This window comes from Marmota flaviventris, chromosome X (assembly GCF_047511675.1).
Source record: "Marmota flaviventris isolate mMarFla1 chromosome X, mMarFla1.hap1, whole genome shotgun sequence".
Taxonomy (NCBI): domain Eukaryota; kingdom Metazoa; phylum Chordata; class Mammalia; order Rodentia; family Sciuridae; genus Marmota; species Marmota flaviventris.
In genome coordinates this window covers 107,154,714-107,175,254 of record NC_092518.1, presented here as the reverse complement: position 1 = coordinate 107,175,254, position 20,541 = coordinate 107,154,714, and the positions used below count along the sequence as shown (strand labels likewise).

General features: G+C 40.1%; 1 protein-coding gene across 1 annotated transcript; it reads right to left on the bottom strand.

The window, feature by feature from the left end:
• Positions 1–5,072: 5,072 nt before the first annotated feature.
• On the bottom strand, positions 5,073–5,555 carry LOC114089955 (testis-expressed protein 13C-1). The gene has a single exon (XM_027931969.3). It carries the CDS (start codon positions 5,553–5,555, stop codon positions 5,073–5,075), a length of 483 nt encoding a protein of 160 aa, XP_027787770.3.
• Positions 5,556–20,541: the final 14,986 nt, after the last annotated feature.

The following is a 20,541-nucleotide window of genomic DNA, read 5'->3' as shown; positions in this document are numbered from 1 at the left end:
GATATGATATAATGGGAAGAATACATGTCGGGGTTTTTAGCTCCCCGCCCCTTCCCTCCTGACCTGCAGGAGAGATTGGGAGAGAGCACGCCCTGACCAGGACAACCAAGAAAGGAAAGGCCCACTGACCGCCCAAACCCAGCCCTCCCCCGCCAGAGGACAATCAGGGAGACCAGTCAAAGCTGGATCTCAGTTTATTGAATAAACACACACACAGCTAATATAAGGCACAGGAGCCAATCAGGGTAAAGGTCAGCAGGGTGGGGCGAGTTCACGTGTATACCCATCCTACAGGCAGTAATAGGAGACTCCAGCTATCCACGAGGGCAGAAGGGTTATGAGCCTATCCCAGAGGTAGTCTGATTTTTCCTCACCGCAATGCCTTCTGGCTGATCGCCAGGCGCTATCTTAGCCACATGTGGCCCCAGGACCAGGAAGCGGATAACAGGTTAGGTTTCCTCCTTTCTGATGCAACATGCCCCACATGCTACATTATGCCCTACAAATACAGACATATGGAGCCGGTCAAATTTCATTTTGAAGCCAGGCTTCACCAATCACCAAATTTGGGTATTGACTTAACACATTTGTAAAATGGTATGATAATGCCCATTTTGAAGAAATATTAATATAGATACTTATCATAACTACAGTCAACAAAAGGCATAATATGCTTAGAGAGTCTGGCACACAGTTAGCACTCAATGGTAGCTCTCACCATTAGCCCCTAATAAAACCTATACTCATTACCCTAGCATCAAGATCAGAACTCCAATGGTAGGGAATGGGAACTAAAATTTGTTGGAGCCCAGAGAAATTTAGTAATTTCTTTGAGGTCACATGGCTAGTGAGTAATGGAGCAAGTTTCTGAACTCAGGTCTTTCTGGCTTCAAAGCCCACGCTCTTGTCATAGACACCTGCTGCCCTTTCTTTTGTGTACCCAGACTAAAAGAAAATAGTGATTTGGCAGCCTCAATGAATTCAGGTTGCTTTGAAAAAGGTCAGCCCTGGAAGACTGTATAATCATATTAAAATACATAAAAGCTATGCATAGAGGGAATCTATTTTCATATAGACCTAAATGTGTGCCAATGAATAGCAGAGTCTGTTTTGAAGCCATAAAAGCAGCAATTATAGTGAGATCTAGAATGACCTGCTGGTACATGAAAATAGATTATGCTGGAACATTCCCAAGTCTCATCTGTGTCCTATATTCCAAAAATTTCAAGGAACTATCAGCAAACATGAATATCACAAAGTCTGCCTCAACACAGGCAACATAGCTTTGGGTTTGATGTCCGTGATGAATCCCTTCCTCTCTAATACTCCCCTCCCAAGTAACCAAGGCACCCCAATAAATCATTAACTTTAGGTTTGATGTCCATATTGAATCCCTTCCACTCCAATGCTCCCCTTCCAATAACAAAGCTCTCCCCCCATAATCATTAGCTCTTAGGAAAGTGAAAATTCTAGTGAGGCAAGGTCACTTTTGTTCTCTGTTCCCATTCCTGTCCCTAAGTCAAGCAGGTAACCAGCCTCCATTCCCCTTAACCTCATGGAATATTTGTTCTGAACAGCCTACAGCATGGCTACTTCCCAGAATCATGAGCACCTTGAAGATATTGTGTAGGAGGGGACAGTACCTTGGAGAGCAGAAAGGCAGGAGGAAAATTTCTGCTCATAGGACATCAGGGGGCCTGGAGGAGACAAGACTTAAGGGAAACGGCTTCTCCATACATGGAGGGAAGCTTTAGGACTCTAGCCTAGGCAGAAGCACCCTCCTACCTAAGCCCCCTTTCTGCATGTCCCACCAGCCTTAGAACAGCAGACATGCCCACCTTCAAGGGACCATGTGGACCTGGATAGTGAAGGCACCAAAGAGGTACCTCCAATTCTTGAATGAATGGAAAGAAGAGAAAAGAAGGAGTCCTCCAATAGGGAATGAGATTGAAATTCCCTTCATCTCACTGCGATAGAGAAAAGGATTTAATCTGCCACCTCTAAGCAAATCTGCCTCCCACCCCCAATCCCACCTCCACACCATACACACTACACAGGATACATATGAGAAGTTCAAACTCTTTATTGCTAATTAGGATCAGAAAACCCCCTCATTAACATCATTGAGGTGGGCAGGAACTCCAAGGGAACTTTGGGAAACCTTTTGTTCAGACTGGAAGTGGATCTCACCTCTCACCTCCCACCCCCTGGGCTCTATCCTGGCTCCTCCTTGCCTTGAAGCTGCCTTGGGGAAACAGAGAGCCTGCATAACACATCCAGTGGAAGAAAAGGGACCCAAGAGCACTCTGGAGTGCTAGCCCTGATTCCATTCTATTTTAACCCAATTAGTTCTTCTAATAGAAGCACTGGCCATACAAAGAGCATTGCCCCATGTCTGTCTTTGGAATCCATTTTGTTATTCACTATTAGATGGAAAGGTACTTGAGATGGGGGCAGCCGGGAGGGCTAGAATATATAGTCAACATTCCCCAAACACTACCTTTTTTCATGACAGTTCAGTAATCTTTCTGGTGGGCTGCAGGGCAGCTAGGATAATAGTTGGTCCACACTTTCATGAGGACACCTTGCTGGTATTTGCCACTGCTCATTTGTCTCCCTTGTGACCAAGGAGATGAGTAGTTTGGTCACTCAATTACTTTGCCCCCAGAATACAATGATCTGAATGTTATCTCAATTGGTTTTACCCAAGGCCATACTACATGCAAGGCAAAAAAAGATATTCCTGACTTACACTGTATCTCAAATTATGCTCTTTCCTATCATTTAAACAACAGAAAAAGATTATGTTATAGGCACCAGATAATACCATGTAGTCCAGTTAATAACATTTTTTAGAATTAAATGAAATTAATCAATTTGCTATCATATATAGAATTTAACAGTTCAACCCCTGCCAAACTCTTCCAAGTTAATTCCTTGTCCCAGTGGAAAAATTAATTGCTAACAAAGCAATTTAGTTTTTCATTGTCCACCTGAAGAGTACCAAAGTATCTCTTCTTCACTGATTTCCTCTCTTTTCAGCTCCAGTGGTGAGGGGTCTCAGTAAAGTATGGGTCCATCAAAACCAAGGTGTAATTTCTTTCAGCTCTGATGAGATCTTTTAGTGGGCAAGATTCAGCTTCTTCAGCAACAAAGTGGGATTAAGACAAAAAAAACAGGACCTCACCTATAAAACTTAAGAACCAAAAAGAATCAAACATGAACACTATAGTAGTTTCCAAAGGGACAAGAGTGTTTTCAAGAAAAAGTGCTTTCTAAAATTCAACATAGCTCATAACTCTATAACCATACGGCTTTTCCCAAATACATAGCATTTTCAGGAAAAGGGGGTTAAGAAGAAAATAGAAAAGAGGGGTTGCATGGGGAAAGTCTTCATAATCAGATTCTCCAGGGTATAAACCACTCCATAACAGCCATCAAGAATCCACCACCTGCAAAATTTAAATGCAATTAGGAGAAATTTCCAATTTAAAGAGTGTTTTTCAATAGCCTCTCTTTGTTGAAGTAAATGAATGAAATAATATAAATAATTACATTTGTGTTCACAATAGTAAAAAGTAGTTAATCTGAGTAATGAGATAATAGGTTATTTTACTTGATTTTCTGAATAATTTTGGTATCATATTTTCTGTGAAGTTACCTTTTGGTCAGAAGGTGGCGGGGGGACTTAGGAAATTGGTTTCTCTTTAAAGTGTTTCCATTCTTACTTACCTTCCTGAAATCAGTGAGTTTGTCCTGTGTTGACACCTCCACCCTCAACTGGCACAGAGGCTTTCTTGCATTTGTAACAAGCTGTGCACCATGAAAAATTCATTGCTTTACACCATAGGCAGACCCAATTCTCTTGATTGTAGCGTGAGGCATACTTCTCCTGATGCTGGGAACCTAGTGTTCTTTTCCCTTGTGGTTGCTTGGCCTTCTGCCACTGAGGCTGCTGTTTCTTTGGGCTTTCTCTCACAGCTTGACTCCAGCTCTCCCACACAGGGGTTGTCTGGGGCCTCTCTGCACCTTCTTCCAGATCATGACTTCTGTTCAACCCTGAGAAAGTTATCCCCAGAGCTCTCTGTAAATGTTCTTCTTCCTGGCTGTTGATCCCACTGAACTCAAGGGGTGCCATTCCCTCGGCCCTCTCTAGACCTTCTTCCTGGCAGTGACTTCTGCTGTGCTCCAGGGAATACATTCCCTCAGGCCTCTGATGAACTTCTTCTTGGCTATGGTGCCCACTTTCTTCAAGTAGGTGTGTTACCTGGGGCATCTGTGGACTCTCTTCCTGGCTGTGGTTACCCAGGTCAACCAGGGAGACCATCTCCTAAACACTCTGTAGACCTTCTTCTTCGCTATGGGTCCCTGTGTCTCCCAGGGAGACCATCCCCTGGGGTATTTCTGGACCTTCTTCCTTCATGTGACTCCCTATGTCAACTAGGGAAGTCATCCCTTGAGACTGCTCTGGTTCTTCCTGTTGGATATGACACACACTGTCCTCAGGGGGGAGCATTCCCTGGGACCTCTGTGGAACTACTTCTTGGCCACAGTTCCCCATGTTGACTAGGGGAGCCATCACCTGGGGTTTCTCTAGACCTTCCTGGCTGACGCTTCTGTTGTCCCCTAGGACAGACCCCTGAAGGTTCGCAGGACCTTCAGCCTGGACATAGTATCTCTGGTCCCACAGAGGGACTGTCTCATTCTGGAAGTTCCCTGCAACCCAGGAGCCAGGTGGACAGAACCCCACAGGTGGCATCTGAAGTGGGACTACTCCTGCTTCTGCTTCCATGACTCCTGCAGGTGGTGGAGGTGGCAAGTATGGGAATCCCACTGGTAATGGTGGTGGGAATGGGACTGACTGTGGCACCGGGACTTGCACAGGGGGTTGCACAGGCGAGGCCCAAGGAGTCGGGGGTCCTGGCATATAAAGGACAGCTGTCGGGGCTGGTGTTGGGGCCTCGAAATACAGCCTGTCATTTCTCCCTACGGTTCCCACTTCTCGCTGCTGCTCTGCATTCTGGGGCCAAACTGCAGGCCCTGGTTGATCGGCTCTCAGACTAGGGACTATATCATGGGCTGGGGGGGGCAACCTGTGCCACCCCTTCAACCTGGAACAGCCTCCCACGCAGCATATCACTTTCATTCACTGCCTGTTGCAAGGCAGATCCGGTGAAGAGCAACTGTGTAACCACCTCATCCCGCTCCTGACGCAGCCGCTGCAACTCGGAAGCCAGCGCCCAGCAAGCCGCCTCGCGCTCCTCCACCTGATCCTGCAGCCTACGGACCCGACGCCCCTGCTGCTCCCGCTGCCTGGCCACCACTCGCACGCCCAGGGCCAGGGCGCTCCAGGTGCACGCCCTCTTGAGGGCACGAGGCACCTGCGGGTCCACCACCACAGTGCGAAGCCGGTCCTCCACCTCGTTCCAGGGACGACAGCGAAAGGCCATGTAGAACTCCGGGCCACCACCGTTCATGAGAACTTCATTATTAATGAACCGGACCACCTCGTTATGGCGAAAGCCACTGGCGTGGTCGCCAAATTCCACCGCCATGGCTGCTGCGGCCTAGGAAGTAGAGCGACGGCTTCGCGGCTGCTACTTCCGCTGCAGCCCGGGCAGTCTGCAGCCACCAACTCTCTCCCCACAGTCCTCGCTCAGTGCTATTTCAGTATTTGTTCAGTCCTGGCCTCCTCCTCCCTCAACCTCCTCAGTCTCCTCACGAAGAAGAAAGCTGATCCTCTCACCACCACATCAACCTCTGCGCTGCAGGACGTGAAGTGTCACAGAGAGAAGTTCTGACTCATGCCGCAAGGTTTGCTGGGACCAACCTCCCTCGGCACAGCACCACCTACTGGGAGAACAGGCAAGGTAGCTGAGGTAGGAACTGCAGTGAGCCAATATCCGCTTTGTTCATAGGAACTCGGAAAGGAAAATATCCTACACAGCGGAATGAATTCCTAGGCAAGTGTCAAAGTCAAATAGATGATTGTAGGAAGACTGCTCTAGTCTCAGCTCCATCTCTTGTATTTTTGGTTACTACTTCAAACCTCCTATTGGGTCAGTCATGCTGTCTGCACACTTCCCTCCTCATCCTGAGCAGACGAACTGAGAATCCCTGTCATCAAAAAAACCAAGTGATTGAGCCATGACATCCTTGAGCACTTGTGTGGAAATTCACTCCCATCTTTATCTGGTCAACCCTGATCTCAGATGGTATTTGTATTCTTTTTGGACTAAACATTCTTCCTATGAACTGGACCTTCCCTAGTAGAAATACAAAAGGGAAACTTCCAGCCTATATTGGACTGGAATCCAAGCCAAAAAATAAAGCACATGGTAAAGGTAACTATATAGGATAACACAAAAGACAGTATTAGTTTATTTTTCGAATGTAACTCTTTAACATATGACTTTTAAAACTACTGTATAAAAATATATGGGTATATAATATAATATATGGGTATATAATATATAAATATGAAATTTATGAAAATAACAATGTTGCAGGGGTGGAGCTACATTAGAGCAAATGTTTTGGTAGGTTTTTCAAATAAAGTTGGTATTACTTTGGACTATATTGTTATAATTAACATTATAATTGTAATCCCCAGGGGAACTATTAAGAAAATTTATAATTTTATATATATATATATATATATATATATATATATATATATATGGAATTGAGAAGGGAATCAACATTGTATAATATAAAAAAATAATGAAACAAAAAAGTCAGTAATAAAGAAAATGGGGAGAAGACATGATATATTAAAATTCAAATAGCAAAATGTCAGAAGTTGTTCCCTATCAGTAAATATATTAAATGTGAATGAATTTTAAAAGGCAAAGATCAGAAGGATAGATAACTGGAAAAAAACATCATCCAAATATATTGTGTCTACAAGAGACTCATTTTAGACCCAAAGACACAAATATGTCTAAAGTAAATGGGTGGAAAAGGTTAGTATTCCAAGTAAATAATCAATTGAGATCTATAGTAGCTTTACAAATAAAGCAGGCTTTAAGACAAAAATTGTTTGAGAAAAGGAGGTTTAAAATGTTTGTTCTATCTATAAAATATCAGTTATAAACAGAAGATATTATATAATGTTTAAAATGGTAATCTATCAATAAGATATATCAGTTATAAACATATATGCATCTAACAGCAAAGTCCCAAAATACTTGCATAAATGGACAGACAATGGGGAGATATAGAAATTCTACATAATAGATGGTGACTCCATTATCCCATTTTTAATAATAGAAGAACTTACCAAAATATCAGGAAGGAAATATAAGACTTGAACAACACTGTTACAATTTGGATCTGGAATGTCTTCCACAAGTTCATGTGTTGAAGGCTTGTTCCCCATTTTAGCAATGTCTAGAGGTGGGGCTTTTGGGAACTGATAAGAACGCTGACATCACTGATAGCTGAATGACCTACTGGGAGGTGGTGGAAACTATAGGCAGGTGGGGCATGGTTGGAAGAAATAGGTCTCTGGGAACATGCCCATGGAGCATATGCATGGCTGCTTCCTTTCTCTGCTTCCCAGCTGCCATAAGCTGAGTAGCTTTCTTCTACCATGCTCCTTCACTATATCATGCCTTACCTCAGGCCCCAAGAAATGGAGCCCCTGATCATTGAGTGAAATCTCTGAAACCATGGGGCAAAATACATCTTTCCTCCTTTATGTTGTTTTTCTTGGGTATTTGTCATAGCAACAAAAAGCTCACAAACACAGATATGGATACAGATAAGTTATAGTGCTGTGACTGTACCTGACCATGTAGTTCAGAAGACTTTGGAAATGTTTTAAAGGAGGAATTTAGAAAAGTTTAGAGATGCAGGCTAGATAAGCCAGAGAATGTTGGAAACAGAACTTAATGGGCAATTCTGGCATGATTTTAGAAGACCAGAATGGTGATAGGAATGTAAATAGCAAATACTGTACTCATAGGATTTTTAGATGGGAACAAGGACTCTATTAGGAATTGGACAAGAGGCCATTTGTGTTATATTCTGGCAAAGTGTTTGTCTTCATTTTGTCTATGCCCTAAGACTATGCAATGATGGATTTAAACATGACAGAACACTCCACCTGGCAGAGGAAATATCAAGGCAGTACAGCAATCAGCTGGTTTCATAGGTATTGATGGCTACCTTCAGTCAGGTTTACTGTGATTGCTGAGAGCCTCAGCCGAGTCGGAATGGCCCCTGGCATTTTACCAGAAGTATGGTTGAGAGGCGAGCCATTAAGATGATGTTGGATTGAAACAGGTTGTGTATTCAATTGTATATTAGACCTTTACTGTCTGGTAATAGGATGGCTCTTGCTGCCTTGTGCACCCGCTACTTTGGAGTTCCCGAGGGGTTCTGAGAGTGAGTGTGCTCGCAGCCCGGGGGAGGGAGTTCCGGTTGGTGTGTGGTGTGTTCCTGGAGGAGCCACGTGGGTGGCATTCGGGAGAGTTCCCAGGGAGTGTGCGTGGAATGCTGTGGAGTTCAGGCAATAAAGTTTCCTGTTTGAACATACAAGTGCTTTGTGGTGCCTCAGTGATTTTTGCCCAGCCAGACTGCGGCATTTGGTGGCCCATGTGGGGAACGCCTGAAGCTTGGAGCTGCCTGTCCCTAGAACTTTCTCAGGCAAACTGGGAAAAATGGTTGGCTCAAGGTTTGAAGTTGTTCAGCCCTGAGGAAGAGATAAAGATAGACAATGAATATACATTTCAAGAAAATAGGAAAATTGATACAACGATTTTTTGTTCCATTTTTGTTTCATTCTGTTTCGGTTTTGTTTTGTGTTATATTGTTGGGTTGCGTTACCCTTGTAGCAGAAATATGGGATCAGAAATTAGTAAAAAACAAACCAAAAGAGTGTTAAGTAAATTGTTAGAGGAAGGAGGCGGCAGCCCAGCTTGAGAAAGCGGCAGATAAGTTTTTCAATCTAAAAGGAAAAGATAGCGACTAGGATAACTTTATCAGACATAAATAGGGAATAGCTCTCTAAAATATTGCTTAGCGTTAAATTCTTAAAGTAATTTAATGCCATTTAAAAAGATTTTGAGGAAACTAGGCTTACTTTAAAAGCTATAGAAAGTAAGAAAGAAAAAAAGGTGTTTGTACATGGCAGATTGAGACAAAGTTTCTTAATAGAGAAAAAAAAAGATTTAAAGAAGTTGTCTAAAGAGGATTACGGAGTCCTTAATAAAAGCCTTTAGTTGAAGGGCAGCCGTGTAAACTAACATTAAAGTGATTTAAACAGAATCTAAGCCTCGTTTAAAAGAGTGAAGCTGTAGGTGGTGAAAAGTCATTTAAAAGTACAGTATAGATGATAATTGGAAGGCTTTAAAAGGTTAAATTGAAGGTGGTTAAGATGCCTTCATGCCAGAGAAAAAAACTAAAGATATTATAGCTCATTGCTTACAAAATTTTGCCACTGTGGGAGTTCCAAAACAGTTAAAAACAGATAATGCCCCTGGCTATACTTCTACCTCTTTTAAGCAATTTTGCTCATCATTTGGCATTACTCATATAACAGGAATCCCATACAATCCACAGGGACAAGGCACAGTTGAAAGAGCTCATCAAACTATTAAAATGTACTTATTAAAGCAAAAAGAGGGAATTGGAAAGGGGTATATATCCCCCAAAGATAAACTTAAAATAACCCTTTTTACTCTAAACTTTTAAAATTTGGATTCATCAGGGCTTAGTGCTGCAGAAAGGCATATGTGTCCAAAAGCCCAAGGTACATAAGCCCAAGGTACTTTGGAAGGATATTCTAAGAGGACAATGGAAAGGTCCTGACCCAGTGATTGTCTGGAATCGGGGTTCTGTTTGTGTGTTTCCACAGGGAGAACAGCAGCCGATTTGGATTCCAGAGAGACTAACCAAAGCGATTTCTACAGACCAAAAAGAAGATGATTTGATTCAAATCCATAACAGCTGATATCCAGAACTCCAGCTTGGCTATTCTTAAATCTGCGACAGTGATTCTCCCACACCTGGAGGCTAATGAATAATGAACACCATTAAAGCCTATTTCAAATGTAAAAAACCTTGGGGCTTGCTTGTGGAATTACCTTCAGACCCATATGCAAGTTACAGGAAGAAGGATGGGATATCCAAAGAAGAGTCAAACCCAGGTGGTAACCAGGATGCTTTTTTCAATATCTATTTTATTATTGCCTTTTCCCACATCATGAAGTTCTATTTTATTTTTTGAGCTCATACAGACCTAGGTTAATGTTTTTCTGTTCAGTTCTATTTTTTGACTGTGGAGTTTTTAAACATTGCAATGGAAAGTTCACCTGTGTAAAGCTACAAGACCTTTACTATTGTCTTATGTGTTGTATGTTATGTGTACACACTTCTGTTTTGTGCTGTATGTCTGTATGTGCATATGTCCATATATCATATATGAGGAGTGCTCATGAAGAAATGGATCCAAATTTCTTTTTATTCACGTGATTTAAATGGTTTAATTTAAATTGGATAAACAGTTGTTGAGGATTGTTTTAATATGTGAACAAAAAAAGGAGGTTAACAGATCTGTTTGTTTACTTTCACCTTTCCTTTTCATTATATTTAATATTTCTCTTCAGGATAATGTAAATTGTTTAGAAAATTGCTTTCTTTTAGTGCCTGCTGGAATGTTACATAATTTTTTTTTTTTTTTTTTAGCCATCATTGCCAGAATTCCTATATTCATCCCAGTGCCGGTGAAAAGATAAAACCAAACTACAGCTTCTTCGATAGCTATCACAGTAAGCTGTATAAACTGATGCATCAATGAACAATAACTCAACAAGTGATGCTCAATCAAGGAGTCGATTTACTTTGGGAGGAAATGGACATATTGATGGATTCCTCTGTTTTAAACTGCTTGCAGAACTTGCCTGGACTATGTATCACTTGTATGCATTAGAACTATCTGTTGGTGCAGCGAATTGTGGTAGTGCTGGGGTATCTTTGCTGATGGTGTCATCAGTGGTACAATTTTTCCAAAAAGATCCGTCATTTGGCTTGGTGTCGTGGCATTTTGCATCCTCCTCCCTTCTGCTAGTGATGGTCTAAAATTTGGGGGCCAACAGAGGTGAGGCAAAGAACCTCACCCCCCCACTGGCACCAAGGCCAAATTTGGGGGCCAACAGAGGTGAGGCAAAGAACCTCACCCCCCACTGGCACCAAGGCCAAATTTGGGGGCCAACAGAGGTGAGGCAAAGAACCTCACCCCCCACACACTGGTGCAAAGGCCTATCCACAAGTATGGCTGTATGCTGGACCGGTAGTCAATGACGGGTAAGATCCAATTGCAATGGTACCAACCTAAGACAGGAGGCTGACGCCTTGAGGTCAGATCATCCAATGATGGGTAAGGACCATATGTAGTATTGGACAACCTAAGACAGGCATGGTCCCTAAGCCACATGCTTGGTGTTTAATTAAACAGAAGGGGGGAGATGCTGAGAGCCACAGCCAAGTCAGAATGGCCCCTGGCATTTTACCAGAAGTGTGGTTGAGAGGCGAGCCATTAAGATGATGTTGGATTGAAACAGGTTGTGTATTCAATTGTATATTAGACCTTTACTGTCTGGTAATAGGATGGCTCTTGCTGCCTTGTGCACCCGCTACTTTGGAGTTCCCGTTGAGTTCTCGAGGGGTTCTGAGAGTGAGTGTGCTCGCAGCCCCGGGGAGGGAGTTCCGGTTGGTGTGTGGTGTGTTCCTGGAGAAGCCGCGTGAGTGGTGTTTGGGAGAGTTCCCGGGGAGTGTGCGTGGAATGCTGTGGGAGTTCAGAAATAAAGTTTGTTCCTGCTTGAGTGGCTCGTGATTTGTACCCAGCCAGACTGTGGCAGTGATAATCATGAGTAAAAAGCATAGAAGAAAGATTTGAAGCTGCTTTTCTGCAGATTGGCCCAAAAACTGCACTAAAATTGGGGCCAAGGAAAGAGTGTGGTAGCTGAGGAGATTAGCACCATTAAACAGAAATGAGCACTTTGCACTAAGAAATAGGAAATAGGGCTTAAGGGCATCTCAGGAGTAAGCAAGACCCCACCCATCTCAGACACAAAGGTATAAAGGTGAGAACTTGTTTAAAAGATTTTTATTTTGAAAAAAAAAATGTTGAAGTGCCTTGCTCCCATAGGACTGCCTAGGAAGCTGCCTCCCCAGGATTCATTTTACCATGCTCAGGTCCCCAGGCACTCTGAGGCCACTGCAGCCATAGTCCAAGAGGGCCCAGTTATTGCTCTGCTGGTGGCAGGCCTTGGCATCATCAACATGGCACTGATTTTGCAGGCATGAGGAACACAAGAGTCAAGGATCAGGGAGGCTTCCATCAAGATTTTAAAGGAAGGTATTCTAGGCCAGGCAGCATGTCCCAGGGTTAGAATACCTGCAAGCAGCCCCTGAGAGGGTGATGTGTAAAACAATGAGAGTGAAGCCAAAATTGCATTGGAGACCCCCCAAGAAGTTAGAGATGCCAGGAATGTGGAAACATCTGAAGAAAGCTGTGGGCAGCAAGTAGTCATCCCAAGAAAGAGGACATGTGGACTGCAACCCAAAAGGCCATAGGGGTGGGACTTTCCAAGCCCTTTAGGACCCACATCCTGCCATCATGTGCCTTGGATGCTGGACATGTGGCCATAGGACTTAATGTTTACCCTGATGTATTTCAATCTTGCTTTGGTCCATCATTCCTTTCTATACCACTATTCCTCCCTTCTGTAATTAGAATGTTTGCCCCAGGCCATTATACGTTTGGAAGCATATAATTTGCTTTTTGATAATTACCAGGACTCAGAACTTAAAGTAACCTGAGTCTCAGAGGAGACTTTTGAGCAATGCTGGAACTATTAAGACTGCAGGGACTCTTGGAGATGGACTGTATTTTGCATTATGAGATGGACATGAGCTTTTGGAGTATGGAGGAGAATGTTATGATTTGGATCTGGAATGTTCCTCAGAAGGTCATGTGTTGAAGGTTTATTCCACAGGCAGCAATATTCAGAGGTTTTTGAGAATTGATTGGATCATGAGGCTTTAACCTCATCAATAGATTAATCCTTTGATTGCTGAATGGATTACTGAAAGGTAGTAAAAACTACTAGTAGCTGGAGCATGCTTGGAGGAAGTAGGTCACTGGGGGCATGCTCCTAGGAACATATCTTATCCTTGGCTCCTCATCCCTCTGTTTCTTGGCTGCCACAAGCTGAGCAGATTTCCTATGCCATGCCATTCCAACATGATGTTTCTGCCTTGGAGCCAGCTTACTATAGACTGAAACCATGAGCCAAAAAATAGATCTTTCCTCCTCTATATTGTTTTTCTCAGGAATTTATCACAGTGGGATGAAAAGCTGACTAACACAAACATCATAAAACAAATAGACATAATAGACATCTATAAAATAATCAAACCCAAACAGGAAGCTACATATTCTTTTCAAGGGCATATGAAAGATTCCAGGATGGACCAAAAATTGGGACACAAAACGAGCCTCAATTTTTAAACTTAAAGAGATTGAAACCATACTATGTCCTCTGACCACAACAGAATAAAACTGGAAATCAGTAACAGAAGGAAATTTGCCAAATATAAACTATGTGAAAATTAAGCAACACAGTCTGAAATAACCACTGGGTCAACGAAAAAGACACAAGAGAAATTTTAAAACATGTTGAGATGAATGAAAGCAAAAACACAATATGCCAAAACTAATGGAATTCAGCAGAAGTATTGTTTCAATGAAAATTTATAGTTATGAATATCTTTTTTTTGAAAAAGCATATAACATTATTTTTCATATTGTCACTGTACTGTGATGCAGTGCATATTCATAGAGTCATCCATGTAAGTTCTATAATTCAAAGTTTTAACAATATATTGAGTTATATCATTACAATCAATCTTAGAATATTGTCATCACCTTAGGAAAAAACCTGTACCCATTAGCAGTAATGCTTTTTCCTTCCTTTCTCAATCCCTAGCAAGCATTACTCTACTTTGTCTCTATGGACTTGCCACTTCTGAACATTCCATGTGAGTAGAATCATAAAACATGTGGCCTTTGTTGTCTGTCATCTTTCATTTAGCGTAATGTTTTCAAGGCTCATTTATGTTAAAGCATCAATCAGTACTTCTTTTCTTCTGCCCATTTATTGGACGTTAGTTTGTTTCCTCTTCTTCTTCTTCTTCTTCTTTTTTTTTTTTTTGGTACTGGGAATTTTCATGGGTGCTTAACCACTGACCACACCCCCAGCCCTTCATTTATTTATTTTTTTTAGAGATAGGGCCTTGCTAAGTGGCTAAGGCTAGGTTTGAACTCATGACCACTGGCCTCAGACTCCTAAACTGTTGGGATTACAGGCATGTGATACCGAGCCTAGCTGTTTCCACTTTTTGGCTATTATTATTTTTGTTAAAATATTTATGCTGTGAACAAGTGAATTTTGTCAGTGAATGGATTTGTGTGCATTATAATTTTGATATCCACACAATAATATAATCTGAAAGAATGCATGCAAGCTGGGCACAGTGGTGCATGGCTGTAATCCCAGCAGCTCAGGAGGCTAAGACAGAAGGGTCGTGAGTTCAAAGCCACCCTTAGCAACAGCGAGGTGCTATGCAACTCAGTGAGACCCTGTTTCTAAATAAAATACAAAATAGGACTGGAGATATGGCTCAGTGGTCGAGTACCCCTGAGTTCAATTCCCAGTACACCCCCAAAATGGCTAAAGTATTTTGTTGCATAAATTTAAGTTGTGTAATAGTATATTTAGCAATATATAAAAAGAGAAAAATTAGTTCCATAGGTAAGTGATATGTTATGTATTCACAATGGTGTTTTATTATCCAGCCATAACAAAAATGAGATCCTATAATTTTCAGAAAAATAAATGGAGCTGATGGTGTAATGCTAAGAGAAAAAAAGAGACACAGAAAGAAAAGTAACACATGTTGTCTATTATACATGGCAGCTAAAATAAAATTGATGTGAAACTAGAGTATTGATTCTGGCTGGGAAGGGTTCTGGGCCATCAAGGGTGGAAGAAGGTTGATTGGATATTATCAGTGCATATGTATGTATATATGAAAATATCATACCAAATCTCATAATATTTACAGTAGATATGTGTTAATAATATCCATCATGTCACATAATACTCATTCTGCAATAATAATACCTCAAATTCTACTCTTTGTAATTTCTAGTATATGATATAGTATTATTAACTATCATCCTCTAGTAACCACTGTTCTCAATACATTCAACATTTTTTTCCAGATTTTCACACATAGAGTATGCAATGTATTTTTTTTTCTATGTCGGGATCATTTCACTTACTGTGAAGTCTTTCACCTTCATCCATGTTATTTTAAATGGCAGCATATTCTTTTCTTTTGTTAGTAGGGTTTGAACCTAGCATTGCTTTGCCACTGAGATGTATCCCCAGTCGTTTTTATTTTTACTGTTAAGATAGCATCTTGCTAAATTGCTGAGATTGACCTTGAACTTTTGCCACCACTTCCACCTATAGCATCCTTTATAAAAGGTGAATAATAAGCCAGGTGTGGTGGCACATGCCTGTAACCCCAGGTACTCAAGAGGCTAAGGCAGGAGGATCACAAATTTGAAGCCAGTCTCAGCATCATAGTGAGACCCTCTGTAAAAGAGATGCTGTCTCAAAATAATATTAAAAAATGAAAAATTTTATATATGTATGCATTTTTATATATTTGACAGGAGAGCAGAGAATAATCACCAGATACCTGGATGTTAAATTAAACATCTTTGTACCTCTTCTCCATTTATCTTCCATAGGCACAGTTACCATATTAGAATGTCATTTTGTCATATCTCCCCTTAGGAAACTTGACAGGGTAATATGTCCTCAATCACTGCAATATCTTTTCCTCATCCTGCATTTATGACTTGCATGAGACTGACACCAGGTACTTTGCCTCTTAAGAGTTCCTAGAGAATATGAGCCTCTGTGTACATCTCTCCTCCTACAGAGTAGCTTGAATTTTGGGGGTGGAGACTCTTGTGGGAGCAGCTGTACACCCTTGAACCTGATCACAACTTCTCCAAGGACATTTGGAATGGGGATTCTGGCATTTTCAAAAAGGACTTCCCAACTTATAAAAATAAGCAGGCTTCCTTCCTCCTCCAGGAAGGACCAGATGGAATCTCCAGTCAATTGACCTTGAGACTGATAGCCCACTGTGCTATCATGGTCAAGGTGATGGATCCATCCAAGCTGATGATCTGCTTCAGCCACTTGGACTTGGTGCTGAAAAGACCCAGGCAACAACAGGAATTGGTGATGACAAAGAAAACCACAGATACTCTCTTCAGTGAAGAACTTTTCCTTAGGTCTCACAAATTGATTGATTTCATTAAGTTCACCTTTGCTAGGTTCTTCTCAAATCTGCCCAGGAAGAGCTCTGTGGCACAAGTTCAGCTATCTAGTGTGCAGAGGCCCCTTGCCTTGAAATCCACAAGAGCCCAGCACCATTGTGCAGTCAATGGTGGATGCAGAGCCCCTGCAGCCCTTTATAGAAGACAGGCTCAAAAGGCACCAAGAGAGCCCCTCCCCTCCCACCACACGCTTTTTTTTTTAATTGTACCAGGAAGATTGAACGCAGGGGCACTTAACAACTGAGCCCCATTCCCAGCCCTTTTTTGATTTTTTTTTTTTATTTTGAGACAGGCTCTCACTAAGTTGCTTAGAGCCTCCCTAAATTGCTGAGGCTGGCTTTGAATTTGTGATCCACTTGTCTCAGCCTGCCAAGCTGCTGGGATTACAGGTATGCACCACTGCACCCCACCTCCATTTCTCTCTAACTTTCACAATTGAGGGTAAATATATGGCCCTTGACAGATTTCTGAGTCTGGCTTATTTTGCTTAATATGATGCTCTCAAATTCCATCCATTTTCCTGCAAATAACACAATTTTATTCTTTTTTAAGGTGGAATAAAACTCTATTGTGTGTGTGTGTGTGTGTATATATATCACATTTTCTTTATTCATTCTTTTTTTGACAGAAACCTAGGCTGATTCTGATTTGACTATTGTGAAGTGTGCTGTTATAAACATGGATATGCATGTATCAATACACTATGCTTACTTTATTTTAGATAATATCAGGAATGGTATAGGAAGTTCATATGGTGCTTCCACTCCTAGTCTCTTGAGGAATATCCGTACTAATTTCTATAGTGGTTGTACTAATTTGCAATCCCATTGACAGTGTATAAGTGTTCCTTTTCCCCTCTCCTTGCCAGCATTATTATTTATATTTTTGATGATTGCCATTCTAACCAGATTGAAATAAAATCTCAGTGTAATTTTGATTTGCATTTCCCGATTGCTAAATATTTTGAACATTTTTTAATATATCCACTGGTCATTTGTACTACTTGTTTTTATAAATGTCTGTTTAGTTCATTTGCCCATTAGGTTATTGGGGAAGTTGTTTCTTTTAAGTTATTTAGTTCTTTATATATTCTAGATATTAACCCTCTATCAGAAGAATAACTCACAAAGATTTTTGTCCCATTCTATAGGCTTTTCTTCATACTATTATTTCCCTTGCCAAGCAGAACCTTTTTATTTTATTTTATTTTATTTTTTAAGCAGAAGCTTTTTAATTGGATGTCATCCCACTTATTGATTCTTGGTATTATTTCCTGACTTTGGGAGTCCTATTGAGGGAGTTGTTGCCTGCACCTATATGTTGAAGTGTTGACCCTATGTTTTCTTTTAGCAGTTGCAAAGTTTCTGGTCTAACTCTAGGTCTTTGATCTGTTTTGAGTAGACTTTTGTGCAGGGTGAGAGATAGAGGTCTAGTTTCATTCTTCTACATAAGGATACCAGTTTTCCCAGCACCATTTGTTAAAAATCCCATCTTTCCTTCAAAATGTTTTTTGGTAGCTTTGTCAAGGATCAAGTGACTATATTTGTGTTGTTTTGACTCCATGTATTTTATTCTATTCCATTGGTATTTGTGTCTATTTTTATGCCATTGTCATGCTGTTTTAGTTACTGTAGTTCTTCAGTACTATTTAAAATCGGGTACTGTCATGCCTCCAGCATTGCTCTCTCTGCTTAAAATCGCTTTCACTCTTCTGGGTCTTTTATTCTTTCATATGAATTTTAAGACTATTTTTCTTGTTCTGCAAAGAATGCCATTGGCATTTTGATGGGTATTGCATTCATTCTGTATAATGTTTTTGGTAATATGGTCACTTTAAATATATTAATTAGGTCTATTTATGAACATGGAAGGTCCATCTTCTAGTGTCTTCTAAAATTTCTTTCTTCAGTGTTATATAATTTTCATTATAGAGAGTTTTTACCTCCTTGGTTAGATTTATTCTTTAGCATTATTTTTGTGAGATTATTATGATGAAATTCTTTTCCAGATTTCTTTTTCAAAGATTTATCAGTGTATAGAAAAGCTATTCATTTTTGCATATTGATTTTTGTATCCTGCTACTTTTCTGAATTGATTTATTAGTTCTACAAGTCTTCTGGCAGAACTTTTGGGATCTTCTAAGTAGAGGATCATATAATCTTCAAAGAGTGATAATTTGACTTCTTTCTTTATTATTTATATTCATTTTATGTCCTTCATAAAAGTGAAAATTTGAAAAAAAATTTGATCTGGCTAAAATTTCAATAACCATATTAAATAGAGTGGGGAGAGTGGACATCCTTGTCTTGTTCTTGACTTTACAGGAAATGCTTTCATCCCCCCCACCCTTCAATATAATGTTGATTTGGGGTTTATCATATATAACCTTTATGATGTTGAGGTAGGTTCCTTCTATCCATAGTTTCTTCAGGGCTTTTAAACATGAATGGCTGCTGAATTTTGTCAAAGGCTTTGTCTGCATCTTTTGAAGTGATCATGTGATTTTTTTTCTTGTTCTATTTATGTGATATATTTATTGATTTGTGCATGTAGAATCATCCTTCATCCCTGAGCCTTTTTGTCAAGTACTATTTGTTTTATGTAATTAGGTGTACCAATATTTTAGGCATAAATATTCACTATCATTACATTTTTTGTTGGCATTTTACCTTTATCAATATACAGTAACCTTCATTGTCTCCTCTAACTTTGATTTGAAGTCTGCTTTATCATATATGAAAATAGCTGTCAGCAAAATATGGAACCAACCTAGATGTCCATCAACTGATGAGTGGATAAAGAAAATGTGAGATAGATAGATTATATATATATATATATATATATATATATATATATATATATATATATTTAGTCAGAAAGAAAAACATGAAATTATGTCATTTACAAGAAAGTGGATGGAACTTGAGAATTATGTTAAACAAAATAAGCCAAACTCAAAGCCAAGGGTCATATTTTCTCTCATATGTGGAAGCTATAGAGGAAAAAAGAAAAGAAAGGTGGGGGATCAGAGATCTCATGAAAATCAAAGAGAAATAAATAGGAAAAAAAAAGGGAATAGGAGGTATGAGGAGGAGAGGGAAGGGGAAGTATTGGGGAGTGATATTGGCCAGATTATACTATTATATTGTGTGCATGTATGAAAATGTAACAACAAATCCCATCATTATGTACCACTATAATTCACCAATTAAAAAATGTGGAAAGAGGAAAAAAGTAGTTTTCATATATTTCTTGATTTTAGGCTCCATTTACATGGAATATCATTTTCCATCCTTTCATTTTTAGCCTACGGGTGTCATTATCTCTAAAGTGTATCACTGTGTTTTAGTTATTAAAGGGTTATAAATTTTGGAGGCATTTTGTTGGCTTGTTTCCTCATGTTTTTGGGAAGTTCTGTTTTGTTTGCATATCTATTATGATGATGATGAGTTCCACTTCTATTATGTTAGTCTTTTAGTAAAAAGTTATGTCTTTACAATCTTCCCTGATCTGGGGGTTTATCTTAACTTCAAAACATCCAGTTGGCATAATCAAGGTCTTAAGTTCAAGCACCAGTACCACTTTGAAAGGGAAAATTAACTGCCAATAACAGTGATAGCTTAACAGCAAACCATATATCAATGTGTATTTAAAAACTTATTATTAATGATCTCTACAAATCTGTTAACCAATGATAAAAGTGGATGAAAAAGAATATGGTATAAGCTGAAAGGGTAAGCATTAATGATAATATATTTAATAGGCTGAAATGTTAAGCATTAATCATAGTTTACTAAATACTAAGTTGCATTGGGGAAAGGGACAAAAAATAAAGAAGAAAAAGGGAAAATGAAAAACAAAGGTGAGGGAGGGAAGACAGAAGATAAAATGAGGAGAGAAACAAAGATGAAGGGAATGGAAATGAGAAAGAAAAAGGTATTGAGAAAGAATCCAATTAGTTGAAAAAATACATAAAATTAGAACTCTGAAAAAACACATAATGAAGGAAGACAGTAGAAATCTCTTTACAGAGAGCAGCTACTATAACAGTAACCTTAAAACGATTCTGATTTCTTCTTTAAATGGAGACACTTCTGCCATGCAAGGTG